General features: G+C 34.9%; 1 protein-coding gene across 1 annotated transcript; it reads right to left on the bottom strand.

Moving 5' to 3' along the window:
• Positions 1–3,898: 3,898 nt before the first annotated feature.
• Positions 3,899–8,739, bottom strand: LOC142984069 (uncharacterized). The gene is made up of 5 exons (XM_076131380.1): positions 8,650–8,739; positions 8,128–8,211; positions 6,542–6,799; positions 5,969–6,003; positions 3,899–4,276 (listed from the first exon to the last, which is right to left on the bottom strand). The coding sequence occupies exons 1-5, from the start codon at positions 8,737–8,739 to the stop codon at positions 4,192–4,194; spliced, it is 552 nt and encodes a 183-aa protein (XP_075987495.1). The 3' UTR covers positions 3,899–4,191.
• Positions 8,740–12,072: the final 3,333 nt, after the last annotated feature.

Genomic DNA, 12,072 nt, shown 5'->3' with positions numbered 1-12,072 from the left:
TAGATACATTAACATCCAGGCTCATAACAAATACTCGTCTCATCACACAAAGATTTGTCCCGGGTGGGGTTCGAACCCACCACACGCGGCGCTACGGTTGTTGCGGCGAGGTGACCGCTAAACCACTGCGCCAAACGTGCAGTAAATAAATTACACACATACATAAAATCACACCTTCTTCCATTTATTTTAATTATATTATTAACACCAAATAATTAGTACATGAACATAATCAAGACATGAATCAGTTTCGTGAGTACTTAGTATGCAGAGCCGGCGCTTACATTTGGTAACGAGTGTTCCGTTGAATACTAACATATCACGCGGTTTTCAATGTATGGTCAGCTGTTCGGTTATTTCCATTTTAAAGTAATGCCCAGTGGTTTCCAGTTCACGGATATTCATACCACTACCCATTATAAAAGTGAAAACTTTATCTATACAAACTTATTGTGACACATGAAGGCTTGTCCTTGAATCTATTAGTAAAAAAGTATTTGAAGAATTCCTAGGCCTTCTCAGAATTGTGTCGTTGACCACTTGCGTGGGAGGCTAATTCTCGAGTTTTTTTAATCGACTTCAAAAAGGAGGAGGTCCTCAATTCGGCTGTAAATATTTTTTTTGTGTGCCTAGAAATTGACCAGCGCGGTCTCTAACCCAACACAAAATGACACAAAAAGACTGAAATGAGGCGTTAGAGGACTAGGGCCCTAAATATATTGTTTTTAATTCTATCAATACTATAGTTGAGTAAAACCGCGCGGGTCAATTGTTAGCTACACAATAACAGTTTAATTTCATTTTCCTGCTGTATTTTTCCAATCGAATGTCAAAACATAGTGACATGGTCAAAATTTGACAGCCTTCCTCATTACCATAGTAATGCACGTTTGACCCCTACTTTGTTTATCAAATACTATTTACCTGAAGTCGACCTTTGATTGCAAACGTGACAGTTTACTATCCTTAATATGACTCATGGAAGGATGCCTAGCGAGTAAGAACCGGATTTAGGTCCGCTAAAGTAGAGCATCTAGGTCTTACTAAAATTTTTGTTCAGTATTTGGCAAAAGGCTCGCCGTTTATTAAATGGGACTTATATTGTTAATGGCGCAACGTGGGTGTATTTGAGATGTACTAAGCCGATACCTTCGGGTATTGCATATATTACTAAATGACCCGCGCAACTTCGCTTGCGTCGTATCAGAGTGAAGGGGTGAGAGTCTATCCCGTTTTTATAACATTTTTCGTTGCTACTTCGCTCCTAATGGTTGTAGCGTGATGATATATCTTCCTCGATAAATGGACTATCTAACACTGAAACAATTTTTCAAATCGGACCAGTAGTTCCTGAGATTAGCGCGTTCAAACAAACTCTTCAGCTTTATAATATTAGTAAAGATGTATAGTAGAGTAGTAGAGTGAGTAGAGTAGAGGAGAGTAGTAGAGTGTAAAGAATCCTTAAAACTTTCGAATTGAAAGTTACTCAAAGTCTTGTAATGCAAATGGCATTAAATTAAAAAAAAATGAACTGAAGAAGTTTTGTCCAACATTGGTCATTGGTCCCAACATGTAAGCCAATTCTAACCTGAAGGTTTGACTAAGAAATATTCTACTCTAGATCGGAAAGGCGTGTCATGAATTTCGTCAAAGGATTAAACTTCAATTTCAATAACACATATTTTACAAACTTGTATAACTTTAGAATTAAGTGAAATTTATGAGTATTTCCATTTCAAATTTTATTTAAATTAGTTTAACCGTTGAAACGTGAGCGTAACAGCCAGACAGAATTTTCAATTTTTTAGCCCGTTGCCGTCCTACTGCTGGGCAAGGGTCTCCTCCCAAACAAGGGAGGGGTTAGATGTTGAGTCCACCACGCTGGCCAAGTGCGGATTGAAAACTTTGTTGCAGGCCTTCAAGAAATATGTTTAACGATGTTTAGACATGTCATTCTTAGACCACTTTGCCAGCTCGAAACTAATTAGGGTTGCAGAAACCTTCAAAACAAACCTTCGCAACCAAAATCCCATACATTCAACCTACAAACATACATACATACAAAGAAGCATAATTAAATTCGCTAAACTCGTACATTTATGTAATCAAAGGTTTTTTTTCTATTAAGTATGTGTGTAGTCTTCACACGTTCAGATATTGACCTAGACAAGATTCGAATCCCAATCATTGTGACCCCGAGCGTGGTATAAAATGTAAAACTGAGCGGCAAACTGTCTGTAAACAATCAATGTAAATTCTATGCGTGTTTATTTTTAGATTTGCCGTTTTTGTGAGTCATTATGGACTTTTTTGGGTGTTTGGTGGAATTCGAAATTTTGATAGATGGGGCAATGTGTTTAACTACTATTCGTGTATAGGAATGTAAAGTGCTTCATTCAGTTACGCATTATACTATTTACAATGTTCCTGGATATAATGTTAGGTTTTTATAATTAGATATTTTGGTATTATGTGAGGTATAGTCCAACAACTTACGAGAGAGGTTTCTGTATGAGGTACGCGGCATACTTCCGAACTTAAAACGTTATTTATCCACTGACTTACGCAGCGAACCATTGCCTGTATGATATAGTTACGTTTCTTGGACATAAAAGATACACCAAAATCCCAATGATACCTATTATGATAATTGGTGCTTTCAAAGACTCTCCACTATACGTTCGTTTAAGAACGTATGCAGCAATCAGTATTTATTTGCTTTCAACATGAAATATTGTAAAATTTACTAAAATATTTATAACTTTAAATTTTCACAATCTAGAGAAAACATGGTGGTTTTGTCACCAATGTGCTGGCTGTAGTTTCTGATGATGAGATTTGAAGAATTCGTAAAGTGACGCATGTTTAAAAAGTATGTATGTTTGTATCTATGTTTCTTATGATGTCGTCCTGGCCGATTTCGGCTACGGCAGCCAGTTTCATTGAAACCAGCCAACTGTGCAGGACTTTGTTTATAGTGGCCAAGTGTGTGCACAATACACAGGTACACTCTCTGTTCCTTTACTCTCATAGTTTGGTGGGACAGCTAAACCGACACGGCTTTACGTGCTCTCCGAGGCATGGAGGTCTAAGACCTCAACTTCCTAACTCCGGGCAATTTCTGCGAATTTTTAAACAGAAAAGACTTAGGCCCGACCCAGAGTTGGAACCTGAGACCTCTTGCACTACCGACAATAAAATGATGTAACTTTATTAAAAACGATATTAAACTTTTTACCCAGCATCTGTAGCAATCTCTCAAGACTTGCGCAGACGATGATCTCATGTTTTTGTTTCATTCCACACGTACAGCTCGGGCCAGTGGAGACAGTCTAACGACATTCTCATTTTTAATATACACGTGCAAAAATACTTATTGAATTTTTATTGTACTTTCTATTTGAAGTCATGTTTTTATAGTTTATATTAATTTTGAAATTAATTGAATAAGTAGCCATGCTATTCTATTTAATGCCTGCCTCGAGGTGCTTTAGTGTTTTAATCAGTACCTGCAACTTTAGACCACAAAACTTTAGGTTTTATTCCCGGTTGTGGCAAATCCTATGGGCTAATCTAACTTACATGAAAATGTCTTTGATACGAGCCTGGAGATATAAGCTCTGAATAAAATGTGTTATGAAATGGAGGTCATTTCATAACACCTCTTATTCAGAACTGTAAATTACAAAATTTGGTGTATACATTTATACACTTACAGGTACAATGCTGAAATCTTAGTTGTTCGATGCTGAAATTACATTTTCAGCGAACATGTTCTGTTCTCATGCTATAAAAACTGTTTAGAACGTTTCTCACTATATTTAGCTTCAACGTTATACCATAAGTAAATAATTACACAACAAAAGATAAGCTCATTTAATATCAAAGTTACATCAGCATATATTATAACTAAAAAATTATTAAATAAAATATATATATTAGGTCGGGGAAAAAGTCTTTTCGCAGAATAGTATGTATGAACTTGTAATAAAATCTCTTTGACTTCAAGAATCACAAATGAGTACACGGTTCATTAGGTTTCTTTCAGTGAGCTCGTGAGGTACCCAAATATCTAGCTTTTTTGTGTAGAGAAAAGATAGATAGATTTATTACAAGTTCATACATACTATAATGCGAAAAGACTTTTTCCCCGACCTAATACTATTATGTATTATACTATATATTTCGTGATCATCTGTTGAGCTGTTCTCCAATCCTGTCCATCCCCATCATAGCTTCGTGACTGGTTAGAAACTCGAAGAAACTGTCTCTATCACTGAAATATAAATAATATTCAATTATATATCAGTCTCACAGGGTTGTGGAGGTCAGATAGGCAGTCGCACCATGTAAAACACTGGTATCCAGCTGCATCCGGTAAGAAACCAATATAGTTTGGAAAAACGGTTAAGCTGATAGTATAAGGCTAGATAAGGTTGACGTGTCTACATAGATTAGAAGAACTAAGAAAAGTTAGGCTGATGAATTGTTAATATAAAAAAGGTATACATGTAAGTTACAATGTTAGTAAATAAATATACTTTCAAAATTGTTCGTTATAAAAATGCACCACGCCAGACAAAACCTTACATCATCAGACCTTTCATGAATCATTCCTAATTAAGACAAGGACAGCACGCTTTAGTCTCGCTCTAAAAAGGACGCCGTTTGTGTATTCTGCAGGCTATTAATGACGTGAGCATATAACAAAAGGCGATACCAATGCCAATATTTCTACGACAATATATTTGCACCTGCCATGGTTGAGAGATGCACTGACATATTGACTGATAGAAAATACTTTGGCACTATATTCTTGTTAGGCAATAGTGTTGCAGAATATGGTAAATAATAACATAAATATATAAGTGGAAGCAGAGATGCATCAAATACGCCCGTCGCCCACGACTCGCCATTTATATTGTTAGTGCTATGTAAAAGAAGGCAAGCCTATTGTCATATACCGGTTACTTTAACAATCTCCGCGCCACTATGGTGATAGTAACAACCCGGTAACCAAACCCAATACCTTACAATCGACCAAGCCACAGAGGCAGTAAAATAAATGAACAAATTTCGCATTTTTTTATATTAATCTTACTAAATAGTTTATATAAAAAACACAAAATTTTGTGAGATGTTACTGTCAAGCAAAATTGCTTTACCGAATTTCAATAACGCTCTTTTAAAGTCATACAGTTTCTACACTAGAAAACACATGGATAGTCTAGTCTTTAGACTTTTCCTATCTGAATAAATTAGGTACTTATATAAGAAGCTATGTCTCTTGACAAGCGACGGTTCAATATTACACTTTTAGAGCCTTAGACCTTAGACCTTAGTACCCAAATGGCATCTATGCTAACACGAATTTATACTTGGTTTAGCCCCATTACTCTTTATCTAAATAATAAAAGCCACTATCTGACTTCAAAGTGCCACAATACCAGACATTTTTAACATTTCCCCGAATTCAATCGTGGAAATGAGCAAAGCTTCAAATTGTAGAATGTTCTTACAATTCGTTGGATTCCATGTTTATTCGCAGAAGAGCTCTGTACAAAAGATTTAAGAGCTTATGTACTGCTTTTTGAATAAAATCGGGTGACAAAACTACGCTTTGTATGAAATCCGTTTTTCTTTTTAAATGGATTTTTCTGTTAAAAATTAATGGTAAATTCATTTCTGGATCATTTTTTTCCTGACATTTTAATTCTTTATTAAAAAGATTTATCCATTACTAAACACATTTAAACAGTCTGATCTACTGTTAATAATGTTATAATCTAACCTTCTTATTCATAAAAATATATCAAGTTATGAAAAGCTTATAAAATGTTTTGTTTCTTTCACTCCTTAACGAAATGAAAAAGAGAAAACATAATTAAACAGTAGTTTTTAAACTAAAATATAGTTTTTTTTGAAGAGGGTAATAGTTTAAAGAAAACATTATACTATCAATACTTACTTTGACGAATAAATCGTTTCTTCCGGTTCTGCAACCTGAAACATAAATTCAATTATATATAAAAGTCATACGTTTTATCATCATGAAAATGACCATTTGTTACAACAAGCTCAATTTTTAAAAACGTCTTGATGAGACCTAAATCTAGGTCTCCCCCCGTTACGGGAGCCCTACGGAAAGTCCTTACCCGGTGGTAAAGTTTTGTATTTATTTTTATTGATTTGTTCAATCTTACCGACTTCATAGCTAATTTTAATTATAAAGGTATAAAACTTCTAACTATTTTCCCACCTTAAAAGTTTCAGGCAACAAAAATGACATATCATTAAAATAAACGATGTGATTTATTTATGGATAAATGGTTAAAAATGTGTAGTATAAACAAACCTACGTAACGTACTCCAAATTAATAATTAATTTAGTGATTTCTGCATGACGCATTTCCCTCTTGTTTATATTGTAATATATTGTAAATATTTAATTATTAAAATTTAGTTTTTTTACATAAAGATTAAAAAAATATTATTTTGTGCTTGTTAAGAAATAGAGAAATTGACTTGTGACAAAACAAACCTGTAAGCTAGTAATCTCATGATCAGTATTTACAAACATATCGGCGAAGTACTGCGTGATGTGGTCTTCTCTGTCCACCACGTCTGTCTCCACCTCCGTCTCGGCCTTCTTTGAGTCTTCTGTGAGGTTCCTCTCCGGTGGCTTGAACACTTTCGACTGATAATTACTCTTTGATTGATAAGGAGCTGGTATACGGAACTGCTCCGATTCGTCTGGAGACACCTCGTCTTCGGTGAAGTAACGTTTTATTACTGTTGTCTAAAACATACAATAATACATTCTATGTATCGTATGGTTAGTGGTCAACCTAGTGTCAAAGTTATTTAAGCTGCCCCGAAAGGCCTTTGACATGGCTTAACAACTGTTATCTTAATTGAAAACAATTGGGATCGACTTTTTACGTGCCTTCAGAAGCACGGAGACGCCCAGCTCAAATACCACTATGCGGTCACCCATCTGTGGAATGACCCTGCCAAGGCTTGCTTAATCCACAGACCGTTAACGACTGGTGAACGCAACTGGCTATGGGCGCCTCAATACATACACATACAATACATAGTAAATTAAGACATACACAGATCATATCAGTAATGTCTTGTAAAAAGAACGTACACATGTGACAAGATGTATGGATGTGAATGAAGTAAGGGATGTATGTAAGTACCAAGTGGCATTCTTTGATCTCTAACCTATCCTTATGGGATAAGGCCGTGATTTTATGAATGTATTCATTAATCACTCGGGTTATACTCTATTCATTATTAATAAGTAGTAAACCATCGTGGGCGAAGGTCTCAAGGAAGGCCTGCAACTAGATGGTCGGGCGACATTGTTAAATGTGTAGGGCCGAAATGGATGAGACAAGCAGAGGACCGTATAAAGTGGCGTGCTGAGGGGGAGGCCTATACTCAACAGTGGGTGGATACGGGCTGATTAGATAGATAGATAGAAACCATCGTGATGATAGAACGACAAGAACGACGGAAATATGCAAAATCGATGATTTTACGTATGATTTACGTAAATAAGAAACATTGAAACATCTGTTTCCTGGAACTGGGATCTGAACCCAATTTACCCGAAACCTTTTCGCGGAAGTAGCTCTCACTTCCTACTACACGAAGACTGTATAAAAGTCGAAAACGATGTTATTTGTCCTTTAATTTTCTTTATTATCTTTTGGGGTAAAGGTAAAATAAGATTAACGATTTTAAACTCTTACAACTTGGACACATCCTACTAATATTATAAATGCGAAAGTTTGTGAGAATGTATGTATGTTTGTTACTCTTTCACGCAAATACTACTTAACCGATTACAATGAAATTTGGTATATAGGTAGCTGAAAATCCAGATTAACACATAGGCTTTTTATCCTGGAGTTCCCGAGGGATCGGGATTTACATAGGAAGGATTTCCACGCGGACGAAGTCGCGGGCGTCCTCTAGTAGTATTATGCTGTAACGAACGGGTCTAAAACACGATTGAAAATTAAAGTTTGAAAACCTCATTTGTTTACCCCACGTTTCCGTTTTATTAAATAAAATAATTGTTTTTAATAGTAATAGTAAAGTGCGTATACATACATTGGATGGGCTGTAATGTTTCATAGGTCCAGGACAAACCAAGTCTATCTTCATGAGCACAGTAGCGAACAACAGCATAGGCAACTGAAAGAAACGATGTTTATCAGCCGCTACCAGTGGGGCAATATGCTACAACTACTAATAATCAGCAAATTTGTATGAAATCCTAATCAGCGCCTCTAGCGGGTTTCGTAGGAACTAATTCTTTAGTACAATGTAAGTGTCAAATTGTCGATACTCAATAGAACCTGCGAAAATCGCGCTATGGTTTACACTGGAACTCTTAATGAAGTAAAATGTAGCCTTCATATGCCTACAAACCTCATACCCCTTAATCGTCCAATGAAAACTTGTTGGATTTAGTTAAACCATTCCATAATTGGTCCACGGTTGACAAAAAAACAAAGCAATCAAAAATATTATTCTATCTATGTATGTAACTGATAAACACTTGCTAAAACCTATTTAAATAGAAATCATAGACCCATTCATATAATTTATGTCTAAAAACCAATGACTTACCATTTGACGTGTGTTTTCAAAGAGGCGGTACTCAGGAGTGACACGATGATGCTTGTACTGTGAAACCGAGCCGAATGTAAGCAAACCCATGTGGGAATAACAAGTGTAAACAAAGCTATAACTAAGGCTGCTGACAGACGGACAGACATTGCGATTTACATGTATTTTATTTTATGAGATATGCGAAAGAACTGCTGCTTTCTTCAAGTGAATATATTTTCTTTTTTCATATCAATATTTTTATTATTACGATAAATGAATTTTCTACATCAAATGCGACTGTGAAGACTGAGTTCTCTTTACCGAAATGAAAAATTATTACAAGCCCATTATAATCTGTTCCCTAATTAATGAGCAACTTTAAAGTTATTCCTCACAGTTAACAAGAAAGTGAATATGGTTTATCATTTTTATTATTGTCAAAACATTAAACGATTCTAACTTACAATCTTTCTGCTTACTCTAGTTTCTGATTTAAAAAATACAATTTACAACCTGCACATTAAAAAAATGCACATTTCAAACAATATAATTAGACTTTTATACCCTCAGTAGAGCGTAAAAACCCGGCAGGTAATACCTGTTTTCTTTCCATTCCAAATTATTACGGGTAAAAAAATAATTACCTTTTTCCCCAAGATTCGTTTTGCGTAAATTTTCCCTGTCCTAAAATTAAGGGACGAATTTAAAAATAAACGGAACCCACCTTTTTCGCATTTTATTTAATCTTTGCTTTTTTTTCGAGAATTACTTCAGTTTTCAAACAGTCCTTTTTTCTAATTAGTTTTTGTTGCGCTTAATTTGACGTGTTCTGCTGCCCTGCTAATCTCACATTCTGCATAATTATTTTATTTAATTTGAAAACCTGATATTCATCACTATCGCTCATAAATTTTTGCATGTAATAGAGGCGTAGGGGAAGCTGGGTACACTTGTTCCCTAGGGGACACTTGGTAACCTTGCTGCATGAGTCTACCAAACGTGATACAGTTACTTAGCCTAGCAAAACTTATTTATTTAGAGCAATGTTAACTTTCTGTCATGGTTTTGTTTGGCAGATGACAAAGGTTTACAAACGGTGGCCACGAAAAATTTGTTGTGTTAAAATATTTAATTTACGGTAAGTTTTGATTGAATTTATTTAATATTATGCTATGAAACTACTCCATGAAAATGTTTTTACCTTTTAAGACGTTTACTTTTCTGCAGATCGACGTTACTTAACTTGAAATAAGTAATAAATTGGTTCGCAAAGAAACATGTTTTATAATATCTTTAAGTATGGGTAGACTTGTTCCTTTTCTTTAGGGGTGTTATGATCCCAGGGATCATGTGTCCCCTATTAGGGATCAAATCTACCTTATGTCAAAATTAGCTGACAAATTTAATGACTCTGTTAATATTCGATTTTGTTTTTAGGAAACCATGCCATAAAAAAAGAATACCGGTAGATAAAGACAAACTTAAAATAGCTGTAGCTACTGTATTGGCTGGAGGCACACTAAAAGGTACTGCAAAACAATATAGTGTACCTCTTATGACACTAAAACGTTATTATAAACGACAATGAAAAAATACTGACGAAATACAATACCAGCCAAACTATCGAACATCACAGATTTTTACAGAGGAAGAAGAAATGTGTATAAGCGTAAAGTTCCAATAAACGAAGCTGATTATGATTACAGATCTGATATTTTTATTTTGTACTTAACACTATTCTTTACTTCTACCTATTCAAAAATATATTACTTATTCTTCAGCTCACGGACATATGAAGCTAAATCCATTGTTGTTACCGTGTGTGGGAGACTTGATCCCCAGGGATCAAGTCTCCCAACTGGGAGGAAACAAGTCTCCCATATATAGGGGACACATGGTAACAAGTTACCATATGACATTTAATTAAATTATAACTCCAAATATCACCCAGCCTTGCCCTCTTTCATAGATTTAATAAATAAATAAATTTTGAATATTTTGACCTAAAATAAAACTTAAAACTGTTTATAGCACAAAAGTTAGAGACCAAAATTAAAAGGGGGGATCAACCCTCCCCAGTCTCCCCTATGCACAAAACTAACTTACTAAGACTATTCCAAAGAGTAAAATAAAATACCTTGACTAGAATACAATAAAAAATTAAAATCGGTACGATTTTTAGTCTGAAAATCGCATGTGCTACAAATGCCTAAATGATTGTTGACGAAATGCTTTTAGTGTTTACAATTTAGTTAAGCCATGGGAAATGTATTATATTGCTATTATGCTATAGTTTCATGAGAAAACTAAAGGAAAACAAGGCATTATCATTATCAGAATTCCATTGCAATAAGAATGTATAAATATTTTCATATTTGTTTCACTAATGAAAAATATATAACAGTGAGAGGTCAGGTGCAGGACCGACGGATTTCGAGCCACGGAGGTCTTCTTAACTCCGGAAAAATCACCTACATTTTTGTCACAACTCAGGAGGAATAAATATAAGACCTGACCGGGGATGCGAACCCGAGACCTCTGCACGGTAGTAGCACAAAGTAACAACCACGTTACAGAGGCAGTCGACCATTCCTAGATGTTATATTACTGATTAGTGTGTAATGTAGAGGAATAAATAAAAGCACAAATAAAATTCAGTAAAATAACGTTTAATTTTATTAATAAATATTTCCATGATACATGATTGTTCAATCATAATACGAGCATATGAAGACATAATATCAAGCCTAGCTCACATATTAATAGATACACCTAAAAACGATACTTTCCAGTTTTACCCCCGGTTTCTGAGTACATTTAACGGTAGTTTATCTACTCAATAGCGTTTTTTTGTATGAGTTTAAACGCTGTTGAATAGATAAACTACCGTTAAATGTACCTCAGAAACCGAGGGTTAGTCCCCTACATTTAATCCCATTTACGTATTTTTTTTATATTAAACAGTATCATTTCTAGTTACATTTTTTATTAACTTTATTTCAGGCTTCTCTGGACACCTTCCATAGTTCGGAGTCAAATAATTCAATGCACTAGTATCGGTATCATAATAAATAATACTATTAAAACGATGAAACACAGTTGTAAAAGGCGACCCACGTCCAAAATCACCTACTTCTTTCAATTTCTCCGTCCTGTAGTCAATTCTGTAGAGCTTGCGGTTTTCTCTTTGAGTAAAATAAGCGATGTCATTAATATCTGTAGATAAAGAATAAACAACATGAGAGAAGAGTCTTGCCTCTTCTTCTCCGCCTTTTAGTTTATACACTGTAAAGTTACTCATGAAATAAATATCGTCCCTTTTGTCAACAATAAAATCATCGATGTGATAATCTTTTAACGCTGTTATACTCTGTGTCTGATTTCCATCGAAGATATAAAGTCCTTTCATCGAATGAACAGTATAATAAAGCATATTTTTAT

The sequence above is a fragment of the Anticarsia gemmatalis genome, chromosome 26, assembly GCF_050436995.1.
Source record: "Anticarsia gemmatalis isolate Benzon Research Colony breed Stoneville strain chromosome 26, ilAntGemm2 primary, whole genome shotgun sequence".
In the NCBI taxonomy this organism is placed as follows: domain Eukaryota; kingdom Metazoa; phylum Arthropoda; class Insecta; order Lepidoptera; family Erebidae; genus Anticarsia; species Anticarsia gemmatalis.
Note: the sequence above shows the minus strand (reverse complement) of the source record. Positions and strands in the feature narration are given on the sequence as shown.

What these genes read in the sequence shown, in the direction of transcription:
- LOC142984069 (XM_076131380.1), bottom strand. Translation starts at nt 8,739, where the DNA reads ATGGGTTTGCTTACATTCGGCTCGGTTTCACAGTACAAGCATCATCGT. An exon ending in TTGAAAACACACGTCAAATG is followed by an intron (nt 8,212 to 8,649) that starts GTAAGTCATTGG and finishes CGTTTCTTTCAG; the next exon opens with TTGCCTATGCTGTTGTTCGC. An exon ending in AACATTACAGCCCATCCAAT is followed by an intron (nt 6,800 to 8,127) that starts GTATGTATACGC and finishes TGTATGTTTTAG; the next exon opens with ACAACAGTAATAAAACGTTA.